Raw genomic sequence first — 27,299 nt, forward strand, 5'->3', positions numbered from 1 at the left:
GGGGAGGAAAGAAGGAATGGGAATTCCTTTGTATCTATGCTAGCAACATTATGAAGTATGACTCTTACGTACCTTTTCTTGTGGGGTCATCACATGGAAATAGATTTTACGATTTCCATTTTACAAATGAAGATTTGGGTTCAGAGAGATTTAAGGATTTGCATAGAGAACAAAGTTTATAAATGACAGAACTATGATTTTGACTCTAAGAATATCTGATTTTGCAGTGTTGCTTGCCTTCCTACATGGGAGACAGGTAAATAAAGTATACTTCTTGTCTTCCTGGGGTGTATAGTTGAGTGTTCTCTGTGCTTTGTGAAGATGTGTACAGGGCTGCTCAGGAGAGGATGTGAGGTTCGAGCTATCTTCTCAGTCCTCCCATGCAACCAGAGAGTCTCCTTTAAAAATCCATTTCACTTAATAAGTCAAACAGAGAAAGACATGTATTATATGATCTCACTGATAGGAGGAATTCTTAATCTCAGGAAAGAAACTGAGGGTTGCTGGAGTGGGGGGTGGGGTGGGAAGGATGGGGTGACTGGGTGATAGACACTGGGGAGGGTATGTGCTCTGGTAAGCGCTGTGAATTGTGCAAGACTGTTGAATCTCAGATCTGTACCTCTGAAACAAATAATGCAATATATGTTAAGAAAAAAAAAAAAGAAGAAGAAGAAGGTAGCGGGAGGGGAAGAATGAAGCGGGGGAAATCGGAGGGGTAGACGAACCATGAGAGACGATGGACTCAGAAAAACAAACAGAGGGTTCTAGAGGGGAGGGGGGTGGGAGGATGGGTTAGCCTGGTGGTGGGTATTGAGGAAGGCACATTCTGCATGGAGCACTGGGTGTTATGCACAAACAATGAATCATGGAACACTTCATCTAAAACTAATGATGTAATGTATGGGGATTAACATAAGAATAAAAAAAAAATCCATTTCACTTATTGGGCTTTCTCATAGCATTTCAAGTGAAAAATGGATTTTGCAGTTAAAAAGAAAAAAGCTTCAAAAGAAAAAAAGAAAAAAACTTCAGATTCACTGGTCTAGAATTTTTATACGTTTACATATATGTGTGAGTAGAGAGATGGTCTCATACACAGAAACCGAAACAGAATGATAGGAGATGAATATGAGGGAATGATGAAGATAAATATGTGAAAAGAGTTGTGAATATACTACTGTGGGAATACAGAGGTGGGTAAGAGGATTTTCAATTTGGAGGATGAAAACTTGTGAAAATAATGCCATTTGAGTCAGGGCTAAGGTAATATTTGGCACTGTAGAAATTTGGGGGGGAGGGTAGCAGTGAGGATGGGTAGGGAACATTGCAGGTAAGGGAACAGCATGTTCAGAGACCTAGAGGAAAAGATGAGGCATATGGGCAAATAGTTTAATGTGTCTGGAGAGAAACTTGATTATAGGAAATACAGACAAAAACAGGTGATTGATATCAGAATATGGAAAGAGTTGAATGTCTGACTAAGGAGTTTAGACTTTTCCATAGGTAGTGGGAAACCTTTAAAAGGTGTTTGGAAAGATAAAGGTATGAAATGTGTTGATACTGATTAAGGAGGATTGATTATAAGCAGCACATAAGATGGATTACCTATTGTAGCAGTCCAGGTAATGGCAGTGGGAATGGAGACTAGGAACCAAGTATGAGTGATAATGCGAAGTCTGGGTTGTTAGGTATTAGGGACTGATAGAATTAGTGAATTAGTTACCAAAGATGATTCCAAGGTTTCTGTCCTGGAGGAATGGGAAACTGGTGGTGCCAAGTGGGGATTTTTAGTGTTGAGTTTTATCATTTGTATCTTAGGTGATTCCAAAAAGATATGAGGAGTTTATCATAAGTGTTTATAGTAGCATAGAAAAGACAAATCAAGATGAAGCCTAAAAGGAGTAGGGATACAAAATTAATCCAGGAGGTAAAAATGCACAGTGGTGCATTAGAAAAAAGGTACTCTCTGGTTGCTGAGGTGGGACGGAAGTGTACTGTCAAGCTTCTTAGCAACTAGGAAAGCATAACACTATATACTGTCTCAAAGCAAAGCAGATTCACAGTCTGTGCACAGCAGTTAGGAGTATAACATTTTTTGGTGGTAAGGCCTGTGAGAATTTTCCTTCATAAAACGCTGTTGGGCCACTTAATTATGTAGTCAGCAGTGTCTCTAGTAAATATAACATTGAGTATTCAGTTGATTCTTTCAAAATCTTTGACTTCAAGCTTAGGAAACAGCACTCTTAGGTAAAAGCACATTTTATTTATTTATTTATTTATTTATTTATTTATTTATTTATTATTTTTTAAAGAGACTAATGGAAAGTCTGATCTCAAGATCAGTAGTTTCAAATTGTGCTTTCTGGGGCCATGGAAGTTTCATCATGGAACTCCAGCTTCCTGTTCTCTCATTCCCATTTTATTTTTTTTTTTTATTTTTTATTTTTTTTAAAGATTTTATTTATTTATTTGAGACAGAGAGAATGAGAGAGAGCGAGCACATGAGAGGGGGGAGGGTCAGAGGGAGAAGCAGGCTCCCTGCCGAGCAGGGAGCCCGATGCGGGACTCGATCCAGGGACTCCAGGATCATGACCTGAGCTGAAGGCAGTCGCTTAACCAACTGAGCCATCCAGGCGCCCTCTCATTCCCATTTTAATCAGAGCAGCTCTACATTTATTTCTTTTATAGAGTGGATTTGCATTTTAAAACTTGGTGTTTGAACAGAGTTTGAACAGAGCTTTAAAAAGTTTGAAACCGTTAACTTATAGCAGTGGTCTCCAAAGTGGAGTTCAGGGAAAAATATGAAGACTTTTATTTATATATTTTTATGCCTTATAATTTCAACTTTCATGAATAATTTATAGGCAAATAATATGTTAGAAATGTAACAGATATATAATTTATAAACAAATAACAGTTGTGGTCATCAAATGTATATTTTACTGATGGGTTACATTAAAAAGTGAGCTGAGCTAGAGGAGTGAAAAGACTAACTTTTGAGATAATTTTTAATGAATGTTATTTCACAGAGTTTAGCCTTCAAAACTACTTGGTTTGCTGAAGATTTTAAAGTTTTATTCTCTGGTAAAAAACCTGGCTAGCTTCTATTTTGTTTTGCCATCTGAAGGCACCAAGCACGTTCTTTTAGTCAAGTGAATGGAAGTTTAAACTTTGTTTTTGTAGTACTAAATTGTAATGACGTATATTGGATGTTTTGAGATTTAAAGGAGATAAAGTATGTCAAGACATTAAGAAAAATCTCAAGAACATCCATGTGAGGCAGGGCAGGCAGGTGCGTAGTTTTTCTCTTATTTCACAGATGAGGAAAGCCATGCAGGAGAGTAAAAGGGCTCTAGAACAAAGTTCTTCCACTTTTCTGCCTTTTTCATTACCTTTTGTGCCTCTTTTCACTGCCCTGTAAAAATGTCTTCTTAAAACATGGATCTAGGGCTGCAGATGCAAAGACCCAAAGTAAAAGATAGATGTCAAGGATTCAGTAGAAATAAGCATGGTTAGATGAAAGTCAGGAAGAAGACATTGAATTTTGAATGAAAATGTTAAATACTCAGGCATCAGATGGTAAAAACTTTTCTTCTTGTTCGCAAATTCCTATTGGTTGTCAGTGGCTCCCTGAAGACCTGAGCTGAGAAGGATTATGGTTATACAGAGTCTCAGTGGGAAAAAAATGCATTCAAGTCTGCTCTGGGTGACCTTATGCTGACCAGGAAATACTACTGAAAATAATCTCTCCCCAGAATATAGTAAATATGGCAGAATCATAGTATTTGGAAAAGCCTTAGAGAGCATTATGTAGTTCAGTAGTGGTAAGTGAAAGTCAGAAAAGTGTTTTGTCTTTTTATAACATGATAACTCTGCAAATACATATCAGTCTCCTGACTTGAAGCTCAGTCCTTTGAAAGTCCTTTAAAAGTCTAATGTGATACTAGAAAGAATTGGGGTGAGGTGGGAAGCTTGGAGAAAGCCCAGCAAACTAAATGTGAAAAAATCCAGAGGAATAATTTATTAAGACTATGTTCTGTGACTAGAACTAATCTTTCCTTTTTTTTTTTCCCCCTTCTTACCATGTAGGCAAGGATTTATTAAACAGGAAACAAATCATTAAACATCAGCAATTAAAAGGTTAACAACCTTAAAATTAAAAAATCCTGTTCATCAAATTCTTTTTTTTTTTGACACTCAAGAAAGAAGGTTTGATTTTTGTTTGATAAGGCAACACATCTTCCTCAGAATAATAATGCACTGAGGTCTCAATAAATGCGCATTCATGTGGTACCCAGAGAACAAGGAGAAAATAAGACCATATTCATCTCTAGGAATTGGAATAGTGATTTGGGGATTGAACATTTTTCATAGGATTAGTCTTTCCTTTAGACTTTCTGATTTCCTGGCTATCATACTTTTTCTTTTTAATTTTGTTTCCTTCATAGAGCTACCTATTAAATACTTAGGTGCTCTGAGCAAGTAGACAGTGGTCATGAGGAATATTTTAACATTAATACAGCCCTTTTGTTCACATAAATCAGTTTGCTAGATTTTGATTTCCTTGTGTGTAATGGAGACATTCCTAAACTCGTAAGAATGAAGCCTGCTTTGAAGAATAGTAGATGGCAACTCTTAAACCACTCTTCTTATAAATAGTTCCTTATACTTAAGATTTAAAAAATTCTGTAACTACCACTTGTTTTATTGTCTCCCTGTCCTAGTCCTGAGTCTTGGCTTACCACATTCTTTATTTTTTAAATGGCCTTCCTTTCTCCATCCACTAGGTATATTCCTCTTTTTGTCTTTAAGGCCAGTTCACCTTTCATATTCAGGTGTTTTTTTCTCCAGGTCTTTCTAGCTAAGAATAAAGTGCTGGTTCATACACAACTTCCTTGCAGAACAAAGTTGATATGCTTTTCTCTGTTCTTAATTTTCGATGGATTTAAAATTTGTGATAAGCATATCTTTTTGTGGGCTCTTAATTATTATTGATGTGCCTATCATAAAGCAATTACAGCTTAATTGATTATGTTATTATTCTAGATGATGTTCAAATCTACAGCTGTGGGCTCTCCACTGGAAGTTTGGAATCTAAGGCAGTGCTTATGTGGACACGAATGAAAAGATGGGAGTAGTGCATGAGTGGGCAAGTAAGGGCATATCCTTGGTATATACAGGTAAGAGGAAAGTAGGCTAAATAAATGAGGGACTTCTCAACTGTGTAAGAACTAAGAGGAAGTTGAAAGTTCTGCAGGCTAAGAAATACCTTCAGAGGAGATAAACTTAATTGGAGCTCTGATAATCAAACTCTTAGTATACTGTAGAATCCAGCAGATTTTTTTTTCTTTGTCTTATCTACTTCATACCATCTTTTATTTCTCTAAATTAGGAAATTTGATTTATTGTTTGGTCTGACAGTTTTTCATATAGACAGTTGTCTTCTGTTTATTCCATACAGTAATCATGGAATGGAAAAGAGACAGAACTAGGCATCTGTGATTATAAAGTACTTAAGAGTAAAAAATTAGTATAAAATCGGGCGCCTGGGTGGCTCAGATGGTTAAGCGTCTGCCTTCGGCTCAGGTCATGATCCCAGCGTCCTGGGATCGAGTCCCTCATCGGGCTCCCTGCTCCTTGGGAGCCTGCTTCTCCCTCTGCCTCTCTCTCTGTCTCTCATGAATAAATAAATAAAATCTTAAAAAAAAAAAAAAATTAGTATAAAACCTCAAAGAGGGGAATTAGTTGGAAAATCAAAGTCTGAAAGTCCTGTCTGCTTGAGGCCTCTGCTGGCTAAGATTCTAGAATTGGTTATTAAAGGCATGATTTGTGAGCCACCTAGAAGGTGAGCACCAGAAGGCCGATGGTTTTACTCATTGGTAACCATGCCTCACAAACTCTGTGCTCTGTCAGGCCTCTACTAGATCTGCGTCTCAAGAACGTAGGACAAATACAGTGTTTTTAAACTTCAGTAAAGCATTTGACAAGTTTGTGGTGAGACACCATTGACAACATGGATAAACAGACTGGTACCTAGTTAATACAGTTGTGCAGCTTAATAATTTACAAAATATCTCAAATTATTGAAGACCTTGTTTTATAAGAAAGAGTTAGGCACCACCGGCCCCTGTTTCTTGTTCAGAGTGGATAGACTGAGGAGTGAACATGGGAGTTCTCTTTAGTTTTGAAAAGTTGTCTTTTGGAGGTGGTAGTAGATTAGACTTTGTATCAGTCTCTTAAAAGTGTCTCGGAATTAGGAATAAACTACCAGCTGCTCTTCACTCAGCATCAGAAAGAACTCTGGAACAGAGATGAAGTGGACAATTTCAGGGAGCTGGTCGTGTATGGACAAGTTGGACATCCCCTTAATTGAATGTTGTTTTGAACCGGGTGTCTCAAACTTTGTTGGGGACCTTGTGAAAACGCAGATTCTGATACTGAAAGTGTGGCTGGGGCCTGAGGTGCTGAACTTCTGTGCAAGCTTTCAGGTGCTGCTGGTGCTGCCGGTCTGTGGACCACACTATGAGTAGTCAAATTTAGACTCTTAAGAGGATTTCAGGACTGGAAAGTTGACAGTATGTATGTAGTAACTGCAATGATTTTTCCTGATTGGGTTGTAGACACTTTACGTGTGTTTATCTTAGTTTTCACAGAAAATTTTCAAGGTAGGTGGTACATATCTTTACGGGTGAAGAAATTGAGACACAGGGAGCTTAAGTAGCTTGCTCAAGGTTTTAAAATTGATGTAACTGGGATTTATTTTTTAATTTTATTTTTTATATATTTTTCAAGTTTTTATTTTAATTCCACTTAGTTAACAGTGTTATATTAGTTTCAGGTGTAGCATATAGTGATTCAACACTTCCATATATCACCTGGCCTCTCACAACAAGAGTTAATGGTGTAACTGGGATTTCAGCTTAACACTAAAACCCTTGCTAGGTCTATCATATTTACAAGATTCTATGATTTTTGTGAAATTGATTTTCCCTCCATAAAAATAGTTTCTTTTTTTTTTTTTTAAGATTTTATTTATTTATTTGAGAGAGAGAATGAGATAGAGAGAGCATGAGACGGGGGAGGGTCAGAGGGAGAAGCAGACTCCCTGCCGAGCAGGGAGCCCGATGCGGGACTCGATCCAGGGACTCCAGGATCATGACCTGAGCCGAAGGCAGTCGCTTAACCAACTGAGCCACCCAGGTGCCCCATAAAAATAGTTTCTAATTGTAGGCATTTTCACTATTCAAATTGAGCATGGGGATAAAACACCGACATCATTATCCAGCCAAATTTGTTGTATGGGTTTGATTAAACATTAAAACATATTGTCCAATAAATTTTTAAAATTGTAATATATATGTACATATATGTGTATATATATATATATATATTTTTAAAAGATTTTATTTATTTATTTGACAGAGAGAGACAGCGAGAGAGGGAACACAAGCAGGGGGAGTGGGAGAGGGAGAAGCAGGCTCCCCACTGAGCAGGGAGCCCGATGCAGGGCTCGATCCCAGGACCCCGGGATCATGACCTGAGCCGAAGGCAGACGCTTAACGACTGAGCCACCCAGGCGCCCCTACATATATGTATATATTAGTTGAAAAATACTGGCAAGTATAAAAAAGTCCTTTATAATTTCTACTATTATCCAAACATAGTGATTATTACCATTTTGAGTTTCTCTGATAACATGCTTACCCCTCTACAACTAAACAAAAATTGAGATTGTGTTGTTTATAATTAGGATCTTTTTTCCTCCACTGAGCACAACTTTAATAATGACAGAGACAAAACTCTTCCTACTTTACCCTCCCCTCATTTTCCCCTAACCACCAGCAACACTACCATCCTCTCCTAGGCTGCAATCTCCTTTTCCTGTTCCTTGCTTCTCCCAACGACGGCTGCCAAGTTCTGCGGCTGGTTTCTTCGTAACCTCTCTTCAGTTTAGTTGTGTTTTTTCATATTTGGGCCCAGCTTTTTCTTACTAAATTAACAACTAGTAAATCACTGTGTCATTCTTAAATTTATTCTCTTGGTTCTGGCTGCACATAAAACCTTTTGTCTTTCTCTTCTCACATCTTTTCAGTGATTTCTGATGAAATAAGCATGAACACTTGGGGAGTTTAAGCTAAAGCCAGTGAAGCATCTTCCCCTATCAGCTTTTATTTTTAACCAGATCTTTTTGTGTCTTCTTGTCCATTGCCAGATAGGGTACGAGTTTGCATACTTCCTTTTCTAAAATGTGGTATCTAGGATTTCGTACCTGCATATGTACTTATTTCATTTTAATAAACGATTCTATCTTACTCTACCTTATTAAAGTTGTTGGTGTGATCATTAAAACATTACGTACCAAATTAAAAATGATTGGAGGGGTTTGTTGACATTTGCAGATGTTTAAACAGCTTTCTCTTCTCCCCAGTTTTTTATTCTTTGAGTACATGTCTCATCTACCTACCATCACCTGTGGCTCCTGGCCGGGGCATCTTTTCTTGGTGGATCCATACAGACTGAGTAATATAATCTCACAACTTTATTCCTATCCTCTGCCAGAAAAAAAGGAGCTAGAACTCTTTTGTGGCTTCTCTAAGAATTTTTGTTTTTAATAATAGTGGAGAAAATGGTTGTAGATGAAATTGGGAGGAATAGTACGTGTCAAAGAGTTACTTCCTAGAATTATGTACATAATCTTTGGTAGGCAAAGAAAATATACATTTATCAATGGATCTTTGGGAACATCAAAGATTTAAGTGAGTAAGAATTTGAGCAATTATAATTAGAAATTAAGATTTAGGAATTAAGGCTGCCTTGTTCACTTAGCATGAGTGTGGGTGTATAACCCTTTTTAGGTAGGACAGTGAGACCATGGTAAAGGGAATGTTATAGATTATTACAGAAACTAGGATTTGACTCCAGATCTGGCTGACAAAGGCCATGACTGAAATCATTTTTGTTTTAAAAATTTTACAAATAAGGATTATAAATTCCTTGTGTTTAATGTAACAGTATATTTTTTAACTCCTAAAATGGTATTTTCTTTTAAGATTTTATTTATTCGACAGAGAGGGTGAGAGAGTACAAGCAGGGAGGGGTAGTAGAGGGAGAGAGAGAAGCAGGCTTCCCGCTGAGCAGGGAGCCTGATGTGGGGCTTGATCCCAGGACCCTGAGATCATGACCTGAGCTGAAGGCAGATTAACCATCTGAGCCACCCAGGTGCCCCTAAAATGGTATTTTCATGTCACATAAAGTATATATACTGTGTGGTGTGGACATTGAAGAAGATTATTGATTATGATGATTGACTAAGAATTATTTAATTCCTTGGAACCTTCATTTTCTGACCAAACCTGACCTAAATCTTATCCCTTGGTACACTCTTCAGTTTTATTTTTTCTTAATCTCTTTGGTTCTCACTGACCAGTATTAACTTAAAGATATACTTTGGGAGAATTTGGAGTCTCAGAGATTCTCTCTCTTTTTGTATTTTGTCAGTTTAATAACTTTAAATTAATGATGTTTCTGAGAATTGATACCTTTATGGATGAAATTGGGGATTAGGAAGTAACTTCATGAAGGTTGTGTATACCACTATACAGTGGTGATTGAGAGTGAGAAGGCTTGGGTTTGAATCTTTGCTCTTCAACTGTGTGACCTTGGGCAGGTTTTATTACCTCATTTTCAGTTTCCTCATCTGCAAATAATTATAACTCCCATTTCATATAAGGGAGAATTAAAGGAAATAATGTTTATAAGGGGTTTAGCACAGTGCCTGGCACAGTAAACAGTCAACAAAGAAAAGCTAACAAAAACAAAATATAGCTTCAATTAAGGTGTACTCTAAAAATCTTGGGAGGTATGTTAGGCACGTATCTTTTCTTAAAATACATTAAAATAAGCTTAATTAAATATATTTAAAGTTTAAAGTATTAAGTTTTTAGAATAGATTGATTATATACTTGAAATAGCTATTTGAACCTAAAAGAAAAATATTAATATTTTTGGCTATATTCATCTTATTGAATTAACTATGCTTCTGACCTTCGTTTTCTTATTAGTATTACTTGTTGGACACATCTTCATTGACTAACATCTCTACTAGAAGAAAGGGAAGGAAAGAAACAAACTGAAATTTTAGTGTTTTCTTTCTTGTGAATAGCTTTACAAATGTTTAGGGGAGAAACAATTTGGAAATGTACATATTTTGTATATACATCTTGTCTTTAGTTTATTTCTGGGTGTATTAAAAGTAGGCTCTCTATTGGCCCCCAAACTTGGCTAATTTACTTGTAGAGCTTTGTTTAAAAAAAAACAAGCAAAAAAACAAATTCCTAAGCCCCTCTTATCTCCCCTTCCTCCCCAAGACCTATTCCTCAGATGATTCTGTTGATCAGTCTGATATGGATGCCACTGGGCTATAGCAACTCATGTGAAGCCCTGTAAGCCCCTTTAATGGAACATACTTGCTCAATCCTTTTTTTTTTTTTAAACATTATGGTCAAGTAAAATAAGGCCACTGAGTTTACTTTGAAAGATATGTATGGCAAATAAAAGTCTCCTTTTAAGAAAATTTGTCAGCTATGCCATTTCTGAACTCAAATTACTCATTATAATATTGTTTTTTAAATGTTTATTTACATTTCAGTTCGAGTGGGTTCTTTTTTTAAGAAAAATATAAATCAGATAGGCTGTTAAACATATAAATACTCTTATTTTTAATTTTCTTATATTGCCATATTTCTATGTTTTATGATATCATCCTTAGAATATGTCTCATGAAATGGTTGATACTAGTGTGCCTTCAGAGCAGGGCCTGGGCCTAGGGTGAGGCAAGCAAAGTGTCTAGGGTACAACATTTAAGGAGGCGCTCATTTTTAGGGTTGCTCACAAGTGAGTACCTCCTTAAATGTTGTGCCCTAGACGCCTGCTTGGCCTCACTCTAGTCCCAGCCCTGCTCCAGAGAGTAGGCTGCATATAAATTATTTTAATTTTGGTTTAGCATAATCACATGCATGCTTGGATATTTTAAAAAAAATTAATGACAAAATGAAAATAATGTAGCCAAACCCAAATTTATGTTACCCAGAAGAAAAGTTAGCTATTTGAAAAAGATAACCTTATCATTTTATTCTTGCATTTTCAGTAATTGTCAGAGCTTCCGAAATTTCAGTTCAGTAGAATCTTGTCTCACACTGAAATGTGCTTGGTTGTTTTATCTACTGGCAGCTACCTGAAATCTATCATAAGCTTCTTCATTTGATATATAGTACATTCAGCTCTTAAACTTATGGATATCATTGAAGTAATAAGTAGTGACTCGAGTTTTACTACATTTTTATTAATAATTTTAGAATTCTTTGAGAATTTCCCTATGATTTTTCTTTTTTTTTTGAGTGCTACATCTGGAAATGCTCAAAAGTTGTTTGCCTTTTTAAGAGAACAGTTTGCAGTGAAAGTATAACTTCTTTAGAGGTGAGGTTCAAGTTAACGAATGATGAACCATAATATGAGGAAGCATAATATTGTGAATTATTATTTGGCAAACATAACTAATGCAGGCATTAGCTGCTGAAGCCATTAATAAAGTACCACGTGTAGAAAGCTGGAGAGATAGGTAACAGAACTTTCTCTGTAAACTCTCACAATGTAAACTAGAGTACAACTTAGTTTATTCAATAAGGACAGAATTCTTTAAGTCTGATATGCTTGTAGGTTCCATGATTAATGTGTAACTAGAATATGAAAATGAGTATTTAGAGTCCGCTAAAATTTGTAGATGTGACATCATTGTCAAGTCAGGCATTTTATTTCTTAAAGTTAGAATTTATTTAAATGCACCTTTTTTTTCCAAAATAAATTTTTATTTCTACTTACAGTGGTGCCAAAGTAAGTTTTCCTACATAGAATTATTTAATATTTAGGTCTGTTGATACTGTTTAAAAAAAAAACATAAACCCATAACAACCAAGGGTGGAGGAGTATCTAGATTTGTTTTTAGCTTTCTTTTTCATGGTTTCTCAGACGTGTGTCATATTATAAATACATTCAAAATGTTTTGCTCTGAGGATATGTAGCATTCCTATAAAGGTTAAATCAATAAAAATGATTTGGACACATTCCTAAGCATGGCTAGAACAGGTAGTCCGTTGTTTTAGGTACCCTTGAGTTCCTGGAGCAGATCATTATGGCGTAGCAAAAGAACTTACTAAAAGTTGCTTTCTATGTGTAGATGCATCAGCTTAAAAAAAGTAAGATTTTCTGACCTTCTAGAAATGAATATTTTTAAAGTAGCCCTGTGTATATTGATTTATCGATGTGTTTTAAACTCAGTTAAAGTTTTGAAGCCTTTTTTTTTTCTTCGAATGCTGAAGATACACCATAATTGATAAGGAAGAGGTACGTACAGGAAAAATGCAATGGGCAAGCCTTTCCAGCCAGTGTAGAATAAATGGTACTCTTTTGATTAAAGAAAGTGTCACACGTTATAATTGCAAAATTAAGAATTAGATGTGATTTTTTATTTTATTTTATTTTTTTTTTGGTTTTGCCAGCTTAGAAGAAAATTCTGTAGTCACTGGGATGTTATCTGTTCATTTGAGCTGTTCAAAAGATGAGCATGTATTTAAAAGCATTTAACTTAAGCATGTATTTAAAAAAGCATATGTATTTCTGTTGTGATTAGGGTTGGCTTTTTGGTATGGTACTATTGCTAGGTGGAGTTTTACTTCATCCGTGTGTTCGTTCTTGTTCATTTAATATGTTTGAGTATGTAAGTGTATTTAGGTTTATATGTAAGTTTTCAGATCACATTATTTTCACAGCTACTTTAAAAAAAAATATCTTTGTCAGCTTATAATAGTAATATTATTTTTCTTAAAGTTTCCTTTAAAACAGCTTTGAGGGTATTAGATTTTTTTTGGATAATGGAAACGCAATGAATTGATCATGTATTTGGCTGATTAAGGTTTAAATCAAGGTGGCAAATTTGAGTTACATATATTAATATAGTTTCATTATAGAAAATCTCTTCTTATCATTTTGTACATGTAATATATAATTACTTTGTAAATACATACTTTATGAAAAATATTTTGTTACGTTATTTGTTGGAGCACATGATATTATTTCATAGCCAAGAAAATGGTTTGAACATGCCTCAGTAAAATTTTTTTACGTATGTAAATGTACAAATATAGAGTGGTTTAACCATTTAGTAATTAAATAATTTGGCAATTTAAGCCAAATATTTCACTCTTATAAAAAAAGTTATTTAAGTGTTTCTTGATATATTCTGATTTATCATTATATTTTTAAAAATAAGAATATTTATGAAAATAAAAATAAGCCTAATCTGCATATGGCTCAGTTTTCTTTCTGGATCCTGTGAATGGTAATTAAAAAAATTCTCCTTATTTCTGTGGTCCTATTGGTGCACTAAAATATTCTGCAGTATGCTTATGCATATTATAAAGGAAGTGCATTGTTAAATTTTTATTACTAAATCAGGAATGGTGTTCTGACAATACCAGTTGTCACTAGCTTAGATAATGACATTTTTAAAACAAGGTGGATACTAGTGGTAAAATGTTTTGAAAATGTTGTAAGTTTTCCCTCTAAGATAAAGGGACTGAAAGAGACAGGGAGGGAAGGATGGGGGGTGTGGAGAGAGAGCAAGAACATACTGTATGTGTTTAGTTTTAACAACTTGGGGAATGTAAAGAATTCTGTGTGACTCAAGTTTTAATGATATGAAAAAAAAAGAGTTTCTCTTATGGAGAGGAGGTTGAATTAATCAAAAGTTTGGATTACATTAACTTTTATGTTTATATTGTTTTACAAAGGTACTGTAGTACATTGTTTTTCTAAGTACTGTCTGCTTTATGGATTACCTTCTTAAATATTTTCATTTTTGTATTGAACTATTTGAAGGAGTGATAGCAGTTTTTTCTGCATTTTGTCAAAAGCTGAATTACTTTAAAAGCTTTACAAATTTCATGAGAAGTTAATAAAAATTAATCTTACTAGATTACCTTTTATAACCAATTATCTTACCTAATGTTAGGATGTTATTGTCTTCAAGGAAGTTTTCTCAGCTATTTTCTTATATTGTCCTAATATTTCAAATTGATTGATAAAGTCCTTAGTATGAAATGCTTATATACTTTTACAGTTATGCATGTTATGGAAAACATACTGATCGATAATAATGTAGGTTATTGAAGTTTTTCTCTGCTATATATAATATAGTAATATATCTAATGTTGCAGATTTCTCTAATGTGGTAGAATTTTATGAAATTGAGAATTCACTTTTCTTAAATAGGTTACCTTTGAGCTATATTTACAAAAATATCTTATAAAATTATTGATTAAAGGGAATCTGCGCCCTGTATTATGTAGGTAGACATATATGTCTTTTTTCTAGGATCAAGTTACCCCAATACAGTAAAACCAATGGATTAAAATATTAGTTATAAAACATAGCACTTTATTATCTTTTCATCTTCACAGTGAATTCACTTTGCTTAGATTCATTTAAATAATTTTTAATCATTTGATGGAAATAATGATACCTTTTCACTTAAAGATTATCCTGGGAATTGAAGTTTAAATTGAGAAGTTCAGTAGAGAAATTTAAAAGTAGAATTAATTATAATTATTACTGCTAAAACAAAGTAAATTAAAAATCATAATGCCTAATTTAAATTATTATCCAGGTTATATTTTTAATGAGTAAACATATAGAAAATATACCTGTTTACCTCCAAGCCAGACTTGTTCTTTGAGAGAATGTCTATAAATAGGTATCTGTTAACAGATTACATTCATATTTACCTTTGTGAACTAATAATTTGTTTAACTGATAACCAGTGTTTAATTATTTTAAGTTTATAACTGGAAAATAATGTCCTTAGGTCTTGCAAGCGTAGTTTTTGATTATCTTTATCTTGAATTTCCCAATAGATTGGGATGTCTACTTGATGTCTGTTAATGGTTTTACAGTTTGACATTTCTTTGTTAGTATACATGCAAAAAGGAATTGGTTATCTCTCACAAAAGAACTATAAAGGATACCTCAGTTAAATAATTTACAATTGCTTTTTTCTTTGTTTACAATCTTTATCTTAAGTTCCGTAGTCACTTATGTATATGCATTTGTATGCACATGCAAATGCATAGACTATGTATTAAAATTTTGAGCAGACTAATAGTTGAAAGAGATTTAAGTTGTATTTATATATTTTGTTTCTGGATAAAAATATGTCCATGTTCATATAAAGTTCTGTGGAATACTACAACATCATTATTCTCATTTTTCCAAAGAGACTGTGCGTATATAGGTTCTTAAAACCTTATTGATGATCGTTAATTGTGATTTGGCTAGCATTTTTCCTTTATTATTATTACTATTATTTTTTGCTTATACTGAACCACAAAATGGACTTAATTGTAAGACATCTGCCTAAAAGGCATATGTAAACAATGGTTTGGCACACTCATGGTTCATTTAAATTTTAGAGGAACCTCTAAATGCATAAATTTTTGAGTTTTAAACTTAGTGTTTTATGTAATTGTAGTTGATGGCATAATGATTTTAGTAGCTACTATAGATGTAAAAAAATAAAAAGCCAGTTTAAATGAAAGGTAAAATAAAGTTCATTTATTTGATTTTGTGGTAAAAATTATTTGCCTTGCACAGGATATTTAGCTGTACCTTGTTAAGAATGTCACTTCTCTACTGTTAACTCATGTTTTAAAGGATGGCAATAGAAATAGTGCAGATAACAGAGCGTTTAAGCTAATTGCTACAATAATCTTAAATACATGTCTGAGAATAATGTTAACTTGGCAAATTTTCTGTCATCAATATAATTTTAAAATATCTTAAATACTATTAAAAGTTGCATTCACTTAGTATGTCTATATGGTGCAGAATTCCTTGTGGACAACTGATTTAAAAAATGAAAAGCACTTAATCAAGATGAACTAACATTTATCCCCTTTTTAATAGAACCCAAATCACATTTGGTATGATTTTTGGTCCTAGAATATATATTTGATGTTGGATTTATGAATATTAACAAGAATATAGGGTATTTATAGGAGATGTATTAATAAATGAATTTTTTTCACTGCAATATTAAATGCTTAGGTAGCAATTAGCCTTTAAAGGACTCTTAATTCTACACCTAATTTTATTTGGGAATTGTTTTATATATCCTGGTAAATAATGGGGTTTTTATTTTCTAGTCAAAGCATATTTATGAAAAAAATGTTTTAAAGTTAACATCCTGTTCAATAATAACAAGCACCTGAAATGTTTGATATGGTGTTAATTACATCCATCTAATACTGTTCCAAACCTTGACTGAATCCTGTGTTCTTAAAAAATAGTATAAAGGGGAGAAAATTCCTAAGAATTCAACGTAAGATGAAGATATTACATACATTGTAATAAAAGAAAATTTAATGTCAGTTTTTATATGGATCTTTTAAAGTTATATGGGAATGTATAGCCTGTTTTATGTTTGCTGTTGAATGGACAAAAGCTTGTGGTCAACTGTGGTGACAATTATAAGGAAACTCCCTTTGAAATAAGGTATAGAATTTCCCCATTATTTTTTTGAATTGTAATACATTAATCAAAACACATATCCACTGAATTCATAATCTTTGAAATGGCAGTATATTGTATTAAGGTGTATATTTTCATTGTGTGAGACTTCCTTTTCTAAATATTTGTTTTAAAATAGTAAACATTTTAGATTTCATGAGGAATTTCCTTATACTTGAGACAGCTTAGAATATTTTGCTCTTTAGAAAATACTGATTATTGAGGTTTATTGTTACCCTTATTATTGGAGTTCAGGGATAGATTTTTTGGGGGGGGTAGTTTTTTTCAGTGGAATTCATTGGCATAAGAGAAAAAAATAATGCATTCAGGTAACCTATTGGGATGTCTCTGCCTAAATTAGCATTGGTTTTACTAGCACCCCTCTAATAAGTCTTGAATAGTAAATGACTAGAAAAAACAGTCATGCTTTGTCACATTTACAATTTTATTATTTGCAGGAAGGATTTTTTCATATTGAAAGTATTTGTCTATTTGACCATATGTGTGATATTTTTAAAGAGACACTGTAGAAGTAGGCTGTTCCAGTGAACCCTCGGTGTTAAAGTCTTTTGTTAGGTAATAGCATTTGCAGTCTTAATGCTTTTGAGGAGCTTTTGCATGACCTCACTATTGACTTAGGGTTGTCACATTTTAGTCTCTTGGAACAAGGGTTAGAACAGCATGGAAGGTTGATATTTGTATGCTTTGGACAGGAATTTGAGATGTTACCCTGTTTTGCCATCAGTTTTCGAGTAGGTACGGGTGCATCATTAATCATAGGAAATGCAAAAATAAATAATCCAGTCCCATTGGATTTTTTTATATGAATACTTACCTTTTCCCTTTTTTGTATATACAGTTGAGGTATTTAGGTAACCCCTAACCTTTAGCTTCAACAAAGAAGTACAGTATAAAAATATTACCACAGTTTTCATGTGAGCAGCTCTAGAGAGGAAAAAAAATCCCTCTAGATGGATATTTGTTGAAAAAAAAGTTGTGATACAGAATGTCTTAACTCAGCCCCAATACAGTACTTGAAGACCACCAGTGTATAAAATTGAAAGCACATGAGTTTTGAAGCACTAGAAAAGGTTTGTAATTGATTAGCGCTGCTTGAAAGTATTGAAGTACACTGAGTTTTGATTTGTGAATGGTTCTATTCAATAAAGATTAATTCTGTGTGTTTGATAAAATCTAGTGCCTTCAATGAGTTAGTTTTTTCCTCCCTCTGCAGTTTATTTAACCATCAAATATTTCAGTGTTCTTTTAACAAACTGGAACATTTCTATCTTACTGAATTTAACTTTAGCATGACTGATTTAAACAAGTCAAACTATCAGTGATTAGTTTGAAGGGTGTAATTGAATAGATTAATTTTTTGTTCTTTTAAAATAACTAAAATGTACCATAATGTTATCATGTATATTTCATGACTTTCTTGTGATTTGGAGACTATCGGGAAGTTCATCCAGACTAACAAAATATTTTTCTGTGATTTCTTTTAAATCTTTAGCATTTAAAAATATTTTTAAAATTTAAAAGTGAAATCCTTAACAGTTATTCATGTAAAATTAGGATTACTTATTATAATTTTTTTTTAATGTTTTATTTATTTATTCATGAGAGTCAGAGAGAGAGAGAGAGAGAGAGAGGCAGAGGCAGAGGGAGAAGCAGGCTCCCCGCCTAGCAGGGAGCCCGATGTGGGACTCGATCCCAGGACCCTGGGATCATGACCTGAGCCGAAGGCAGACGCTTAACCATCTGAGCCACCCAGGCGCCCCTACTTATTATAATTTAAAATAATTTATATTATGAGTCTTTGGGAATTGCATTGACATTTTTAACTTTTAATATATGTTGGAGTGGCCTTCTTTGTATGTTCTTGACTTTTTAAATCATCTCCCTGGATTTTGGAAGTTAGGTATTAGAAGCAAGTTATAACACTTCAACATTATTAGATCTTGAAACTATAAAGTTATTGATATGAAACACAGCTATTATTTTGGAAATCAGTGTTTACACATCATGTTCAGTTACTATGGTCAGTTACAAAGGCTTTCTTTAGAAATTTAATCAGTTGATATATTGTCATAATTAAGTTCTTAATTGTAAGATACTCCATGAGTCAGATCTGTCGTTTTCAACAAACTTTATTTATCATAAACAATGGGTAGATTTTGAATAATGCAGACTGAAAAATTCTTGTTTAATTCAAGGTAAATGGTGTGCTGAGAGAGCAAAGACACTGAAAATCTTTCTGTCTCTGTCTCTTTGTCTCTCTCTCACACACACACTTTTCACTCATTGAGGTGAGCCAGTTGGTCAGCGTGTGTTTTGTCCTTCACCTAGGATAAACCTAAACTTCAAAAAGATTATTTTACAGTGTTGGAGCACATATCTTTGATTTTTCATTAGGTTGTTTTGATAATCATTTATGAGAATTTAAGGCCTGAAGTGAGGTTTTAGACTTCAGATAGATTATGGGCTGGGGAAATGTTTGCAGTGTGATGACAACCTATACATAATGTTCACTATGTACCTATAATTAGTTTGGTGTAGTGGGTTCATCTTAAATTGTCCTCCAGGTGCTAAAGTACTATTTGGGGGTGGGAGAGACTAAATCCCAGTTTTTAGAAGAGGAAGAATTAGTTACGATGTCTAAAAATATATGATATGCGATAGATGATTTTTATCTATTTAGCTCACTATTATGCCTTGTTTAGAAACTTGGTCAGGTTTTAGAAATTTTACTGTAGAGGTAGTTATTAAGGTTGTCACAGAAATATAAGACCCCTCATAAGACAGGATAAAGAGCATTTTAACATAGTATTTGTGACAGTATTAATGTCTTTGCTTCTAATGCTGAAGAAGTCTTTGAAACTTGTGTTACTCTCCATCTGGTTAGAAAAATGTATTGCTTTTCAAACAGTAATATTGTGAAAGAATAAGTTAACTGCTTGAGATGCCTGTTTCAAGTTATTCCTTCATATAACAATAGTTTTAACCATTTTTCCCCCTTATCTCTTATGTAGGAACTGCAAAAGTTACCATGTGTAAGCTGTAATTATAATAAGGGCTGTAGTGCAGCCTAGTTGTATATATGTTCTGCTTCTTTAATGCAGAAATTTTTAGAGTAATGTTTATTACCTACCATTACATTTCAAAAAAATAATCTGTGATTATTTTATCATGTGTGTTGTAACTGAGGGGGCCTACTTCCAACTATTGAGGGAGTCACTACAGCAATTTTACATTTTTCTGGTAAAATACAAACTGCATTTCCTTACCTTTTTAAGAGAAACCCTTTTTCTCCTTCAGGTTTAATTATTTCTCTTTGACCTAAACTAAGACTGATCCTCTGGTAGCCAGTTAAAATGTGTGAAGTAGGAGGAGTAAAGGAAACTCCAATCGTTAGTTGTAAGTTATAAAGCAAAGTTAATACAGGTATACTCAGCAAAAGGATTTATTTTAAAGGATAAAGGAAAATTTTATAAACTTGCCTTGTAGTTGGGACATGTTGGACATCATAAAGAAAATCTTGTAAGTGTTTAGATATTTTACTATAATATTGTGTCAGCTGATGAATATTGAAGTAGTTTACTTTTGTATATCAACACTAATTTGAAATTGAATATTAAGGGACTATATTATGCCTGTTTTCTTTCAAAGTTCAGCATGATTTAATAGGTATGGCTTTTGAAAATCATGCAGGGTATCCTTACGGAGTTTTATTTTTCATGAGACTAAATGGTATTCATTTTGGTAGGTCCAAGAATATGATTAAAAGAATCCTAGACATTTCAGTGTTTGCCGTGTGTTTATAAAAAGTTTTCCATATGGATAATAGTGTGTACATGTAAAATTAAAATTACATAGAAAAATATAATTACATATAAGTTTTTAAAGACTTCTGTGAACTTTTTAATATCCTGGATGTCCTGGGTAACTATAAAGATCTTTTAAAAATGGCTATTACATGCTTATAATTTTACATATGAATATATATTTCGATTATATAAAGTTGTTTAGAAACAAGCTTGTGCACCTATCTTATGATGCAGTTTAAAATTACAAATAGATTTCTTATAGTTGAGCTGGGTAAAATGTTAACTGTACTGCAGGTTTATTTCTGCAGTAGAGCATAATGGTAGAGCATAATGTCGAGATAATTCTGTGGTCTGTTATTTTGTAAAATTGCTTCCTTTTTGAAGTTTGCTCAAATATTGAGAGCTGCCAGGGTGGATACTTCGTAATACTTTGATTAATTTAGTGTCTCATTTTATTGCAGTGAGGATTAATGAGAATATTAAACTTTCTTTTACTGTTTTTACCTCATTTCTACAGCTCTAGAAAACATTTTGACTAATGTGAGATAATGTAATTTTTTTCTATTTCAAGTCATTACTCCGAGAAGTAGATAAGTTAACAGATGCCAAATGCAAATATGTACAGCAATTTCATTTTTCAGTTTTTAGTGCAAGAAAATAACATTATTATCATAATATTTAGTATACTACAACATTACCCGGAAAAGCTAGCAGTTTATCCAAGAAACATACCTTTTTAACAGGTTCATCTCTTATAGGATTTTAAAATATAACACTTACCCCAAAAGAAGTTTTGCTGACATGGTGTCACTGTGCTGAAGAGGCTGTTTGATGCCATAGTCCCTCCTTTTTTTTTTCAGATAGAACTTGTACCCTCTGTTGTAAATTCTGCTTGCAGCCTTAAACTGAAAATACAGACCATACCCAAACCTTGTTTTAGTTTTACAGTATGCCTGGAGTACATAGACTTTATATTTATTTTTTTCTGTCAAGAAATTATGTAGCTGGTAACATGTGAAAAGCAAGGAAACAAAACAAAAAGAGAATGAGCAAATATTTGAAGGACCTACTATTACTGCATAGACTGTGGTTAGAGAGCACTCACTGACTCTGTTGGTCTCGGTGGCTGGTAGTGACCTGCGGAGATTAACCATTTAAAAACCAGAGACTTCTTGCTGTCCTCCTGGAGAAAGTTTGCACCGCACTTGTGGTTCTGTGGTTGTTTGTGAGGCGAATGAAGCATTCACACAATCCAAAAAAGCAAAAGCTTTAAAACTCCTTTTTTTTTGCAAGCACTATTACTGGAGAGACAGAATCATGTGGTTTGTGACCTCACAGTACTCAAAGTAAAGTGGGACTGCCTACCACTGTGGCTTTTCCCCCCTTGCTCTTGCTCTCTCTCTTTCACTGTCTCTCTCTCTCTCTCTCTGACAAAAGGCTTGTGGTAAGGCCCTTCCTGGCATCCAGAAGGATATAGCTTTTTAATTTTTGTGACTCATGAGGATTTGGATAGAATACAAATGCTGAAGGAGCCCAAACTCCTGTAAGGTTAAGCATTTGTAGAGCAGAACTCTGCAGTTAAGGTTTTCCTTTCTATTCCCTGACTTCCACTTTTTTTTTTTTTTTTTGCCTCCTTTTATTTAGTTCATTATTGTGTCTGTGGAAAAGAACAAAATTGGCTCAAGAGGCTGTGTGAAATTCTGAACAACAGTGATGATTTACAATAATTTACATCTTTGGATTGTATCACATTCTGGGGTCTGCTTCATATTTGCTGGGTGATTGGAGTCCTTCTGTTTTTCTTTTTCTTGTCTTCTTAAACTTGTGAATCTGTAACTCATTGTAAAAAAGTTTACCGTTCTTAAGGTCTGGTTGCAAACTGCTTGCTGGGCTTGACTGTAATTGGCTGTCATGAAAGTGTTAGTCTGGAGATTCCTTTACAAATACTAAATCATGTCTGTCTAATATTGTATGATCAATATTAGATGCCAGCTCCTACAGTAAAGATTTAATGTAGTTAGTATCTTTTGTATTATGCATACGTTTGCCTCATGACCAGTTTGAGGATCTTATAAAAGCGAATGGCAAGAATTTTGACATACTTTATTGATGAATCTTAGTTTTTTTTTTTAATGCTTGTAATTTTTATTTTTCAAGGGAATGTGTTCATTTTATATAATTCTTTAAATCGTTTATTTGAATATTAACTTTAACAGCCTTTGATAGCAAATCTTATACATCTATAAAGTAAAATTCTTATGTTGTAACTTAGATTGTTCAGTGTTATTGACTTTATAAGCTCAGAATGGAGTGGGTTAACAGAAGCTGTATTTTTTGTTTATAATGGAAGCTTTGAAATAAATTACAAAATGCTGTGTGTAGTAAGAATAATGCACACAGAGTATGTTAGTCGTCTCGATTTGCTAATTCTGATTCAGAAGAAAATTGGAAACATCTTTCGGAAACTATCCTTTTTTGCCCCTTTGGACATGTATGTATAGAACTCATTTTCTTATTAGGATGATTATATATCATAGGCAGAGAATTTCATATTTATGACTAGAGCTTCCTGTTTTCATCAGTTGGGAGTGATGGGGTGTTTTTCAACAAAAATTATAAAGCTGAACAGACCAATTTTCTAGGCATTTTTTTTTGCCATTTATCCACGCCACTCTGAATTTGCATGTTAGACTTCTTCCTAGTGTGATAGTAACTAGGAGTGGCGTGAAGTAAATGACTGGGAGGGTGGGCGGAGACAGTGAATTACAAAATATTATTTGGGGTGTGTAACGGGTTTGGGGCTGGAAAACAATAAGAACGGTGTTAAAGCCAAAGTATTCCTGCTTCTGATCTTCCTAGCAGAGTTCATTATTTGCTTTTGGTTTTTATTAGATAAAGGTAAATGTACAAACACGTTCATAAGTTTCTTTACAAAAAATTCATGTGCCCAAAATATACTGGGCATGAGAATGGCTTCAATCCTTTATTATTCAAATGCTCAAAACTTTTTCATAATAAACTCTTAGTGATAGAAAACCAAAAATACATTTTAGTGTTTTATTTTAAATATAGATTTATTATGCCTCATGGTGTGTGTAAACAGGTTTTACATTGGAAAGTAATAACTTTCATTTAATGTGTAAGCTATTCAGTTATTCTCTGTCATAAATAAGGTGTACCAGTGTGATCTATATTTCGAATTAATTTCCAGAGTAAGTTAAAGGAGGGATTTGTCTATATAATTTGTGGAATTTCCAGACATAGTGCCACACGCACATACAATAGAATCAGGTAATTGAAAAAATTTAGGTAGTTGTTGTAGTGTGTGTGGTAAGTAAATGCTTTTCTTCTTTTAGAACAAACTTTTAGTTTCTGCAGAAGGATTCTTTGACATCTTACAACCCCAACTTTTTGCTAAAAATTTGCCCCTTAATTTTTTTTTTTATTAAGCGTACTTTGGCCCTCCAAATTGACTTATATGTATTTGAATAATTTTTAACATCTGTGTGTCTTTTAACTGCTTGTTCTCTTTCTGTAGGTAACAGTCCTGTACATAATTTTTTGGTCAGGATGATTACTCTTATTACATAAGAGTTCAGTAGATATTGTTGATTATGCCCTTTTCTTTCCCTGTGAGGTCCATCAAATTCTGGCAGGAGAAAGGGAAGTCATGTGCTTTAAAGTTGGTATACTTATTATCCACACATTTTTTTTTTCTAAATTTAAAATATATCCTCTTTAGAGCAAATATTACTTTGTGGTAAAAATTTTAAAACAACAGGGATAACTGGTATAGATTTGATAACTGACAGTTTGTTTCATTAGAAATAATACTACATGTGATGAAGAGACTGACTGAGATAAGTTACTGCAAGTAAAGCTCTTGATTATGGATTTATACTTTGCTTAAAATTAGAAATGGAAACTATAGATCCTCAAAACTTTCTCCTTTTTGGGGATATGTTAGTATTTGCTATGTTGAAGTAAGTAACAAGTTTAAGTCGGCTGTATAAATTATGTACGTTAATGCCACGGAAATGAAATATAGCTTTGAACTTGAAATCTCAGTTTCAGAAAGTAAAGCAGTTATCTTGCTTCCCCATTACCTTGTATTTAATAAATTTGTCAAATTAAGTTGAACTTTTTATATTATATACTGTAAAATTGTTTTAAATGCTACATATATCCTCATTGTTACTTTTGAATTATTTTTTATTTTCTGAATTATCCTATTTGAATACAGTAGTTTTATTAGTATCAATCTTGTGCTCATTTCTATGTGTGTGCAGTTTTTTGGGGGGAGGGATTGTTTTAAACTTCTATTTGCTACTCTTCTATTTTTCTTTTAATTGAAAACAATAGGAGCAAATGGTTTTATGTAGGAATTTTGTAAATTGTAGAAATCTTGATTTGGCTTAAAATGTTCTCACTGTGTGGTTTTAGTAAGGATCTTTCTTAATCTCTTGTTTCAGCTTGGTTTGTGATCATTTTTTTTTTTGATGGTTTTTTTTGGATCTAATGTATAGCTGTTTAAGTTTACATAACATTTATTGGGCCTTATGTTGATAATTTGAAAAATTTTTATATTAGTAAGGTATGTATAATTTTACTAATGTTTTAAATTATGATTATGAGAGATTAATTTCACTTCCTCATTTTAATGGGGTATATGTTCATGTATACAACTGCATGCACGTGTATGGTTTTGTGTGTTTGTACAGGGTGTTATTTTGTGGTACTTATTGTAATAAGAGCATTTTTTCTGTTTTTTTTTTCTCCTCAGTTTGTTTTAATTAAATTATGTAAAAACCCAAAGCAGCACCATGTCCATAATTGTTTGAACAACTTCATTTGGTTAGTATTAGCAGCTATCTGTCTAAATGTGAAATTATGTGGAAATTGGATGCCAAAACAGAAAATACTAAACTTTCTCTCCGCCTCCCTCCCCCCCCACCCCGCCTTCTCCCTTCTTTCCCCTTTCTTTCCTCCCTTGCTCCTCCAGGCTTTTTTCTTTTCTTTTTCTTTTTTTTTGGTTTCTCTTTCTCTGTTTTGATATTTCTATAAAGTCTCAAAGTAGATTCTTAAGGTTCTAGTAGGGGATACTAACATTAATCTTCACTAATGAAGACCTGGTGGCTTTGAAGCCTCTAGCATTCCAGGCAAATCATTGTTCTATCCTGATATAGTACACCTCATTTGTTGGATGATATTGGCTTCTGATTAGAGATTTTCTTTCTTTTAATAGTTTTTAATTCCTTCCTCTATGTTAATTTACTTGTGACACATTGTTTCACATGACTTTAACACTTTAATCATGAGTATTCCGTTTTTCCCCCCTTTGTTCTTTGAAGTGATCCATACTACATTTAATGTAGTTGTATAAATAATTCATATTTCAATTCATATTTCTTATAATTATTAAAACAATTCATCTTCTAATGCTGTCATTTTTCTAAGAAGAAAAAAAAGGCGAGACCTTGCAGAAAATATGGGAAATATGCTCATATGAGAGCTGAGGATGTGGCTAGGCTAAAGCAGGAAACTACTACCCACAATGCAATGTTACATATACTACCACTTAATAAAATTTATATCAAACATGCTACTGACAAAACCAAAGAAAAATAATATCCCAACTATACTAGTTAATGGACTAAATATATCTAGGGAAAAGTGAAACTAATCTCTTTGGAACCTTTGTACTTGGAGAATATAGTAAATGAAACCATGGGACATCATATAATACATTGGAGCCCTGTGGTAACTTGGACTTTGTGCAGTGAGACTTGGTTGTAGGTGAAACTGTCTTATAATGAGAACCTGTTGGGTATTAACTTCCCCGAAAAAGGCACAAAAGGACACACGCTTTTTCGGTTGAGTTGTTGCAGTATTAAAAAGGGTTAAAGGACATTATGATCTAGTAGGAAAAATAAGTTAATTATGAGATATATTTGTCATGATTATTTAAACTTTTTACCTAACCAGGTGTATTTCTTTACATTTTGTTTTAAGTTGTTTTTTATTGCCAGGTTTGAATTGGGGCTTAGGTTGGGACTTGTCCACTGAGGCATATTTCTTTTCAAAGTAATTGTTTTTTCTTGCTGTTTCTTTTTATGTTTGTTAACCTACCTATAGCTTACCTGATCAGTCCATATGCTTTACTGTAGGGAGGTTAGTTTAAAGCAAAAATGTAAACTGCTTTTATAATGTGGTTGATAAAGATATTAGGATATCTTCTTAAAAAGTCAGGTTTCAATATACTTAAGGTTTCTGTTTATAAATCTTAATCTTCTCTGCTCTTAGCTGTCAGACTTTAACAATTTTGATGGATTTAGGACCTTAGTAATTTAGGTGAATTTTGAGGTTTTATAAGGGAGGTTTTGTAAGATTTAAATAAGGGAACGTAATAGAGGTTTTGAATTGATAATGTATAGAAATTTTATCATAGAGATAATAGAAGAGACTGTCAAGTTAATGTTACTTATGAAGGATCTCCTCTTAGTATGCCAGTGTATGAAATTGTCTCTGTTTCATACTGGGCATGGTATTTGTCATCTCATCATTTAAACATTAATCAATTGTCTGTCTGTTTGTATCTCTATTAAGGATGATTTGCTTAATTGTTTGAAGTATTTTCTCCTTTAGAGACTGCTTATCAATAACAGCTGTAGTACTGTGGCTTTTCTTCATGGATGCATGGTGGTCTTTGGAACAACGTTCTTCAACTTTGACAGGTGAGACAGAGGCTCTCCAGTGCCACTGCTTTTGGATGAATCTAGCTGCGGTTGGAGAAAGTGCATCTTGCCAAAATATATGGGTGAGACCACACACAGTCTTTAAAATAGTTATTGTAGG

The 27,299-nt window shown here is 33.5% G+C and overlaps 2 protein-coding genes across 3 annotated transcripts in view; one reads left to right on the top strand and one right to left on the bottom strand.

The window, feature by feature from the left end:
* Positions 1-21,282, bottom strand: part of RUNX2 (RUNX family transcription factor 2) — a 212,466-nt gene extending 191,184 nt beyond the window's left edge. For both annotated transcript variants that reach the window (XM_021691894.2, XM_021691895.1), the window contains exon 1: positions 21,225-21,282. In XM_021691894.2, coding sequence (XP_021547569.1) covers positions 21,225-21,282 — 58 coding nt within the window. The remainder of the gene's footprint in view (positions 1-21,224) is intronic.
* The window catches only part of SUPT3H (SPT3 homolog, SAGA and STAGA complex component), a 542,078-nt gene that overhangs the window by 33,828 nt on the left and 480,951 nt on the right, over positions 1-27,299 (top strand). The window lies entirely within an intron of this gene.

This window comes from Neomonachus schauinslandi, chromosome 8 (genome assembly GCF_002201575.2).
Source record: "Neomonachus schauinslandi chromosome 8, ASM220157v2, whole genome shotgun sequence".
Lineage (NCBI taxonomy): Eukaryota > Metazoa > Chordata > Mammalia > Carnivora > Phocidae > Neomonachus > Neomonachus schauinslandi.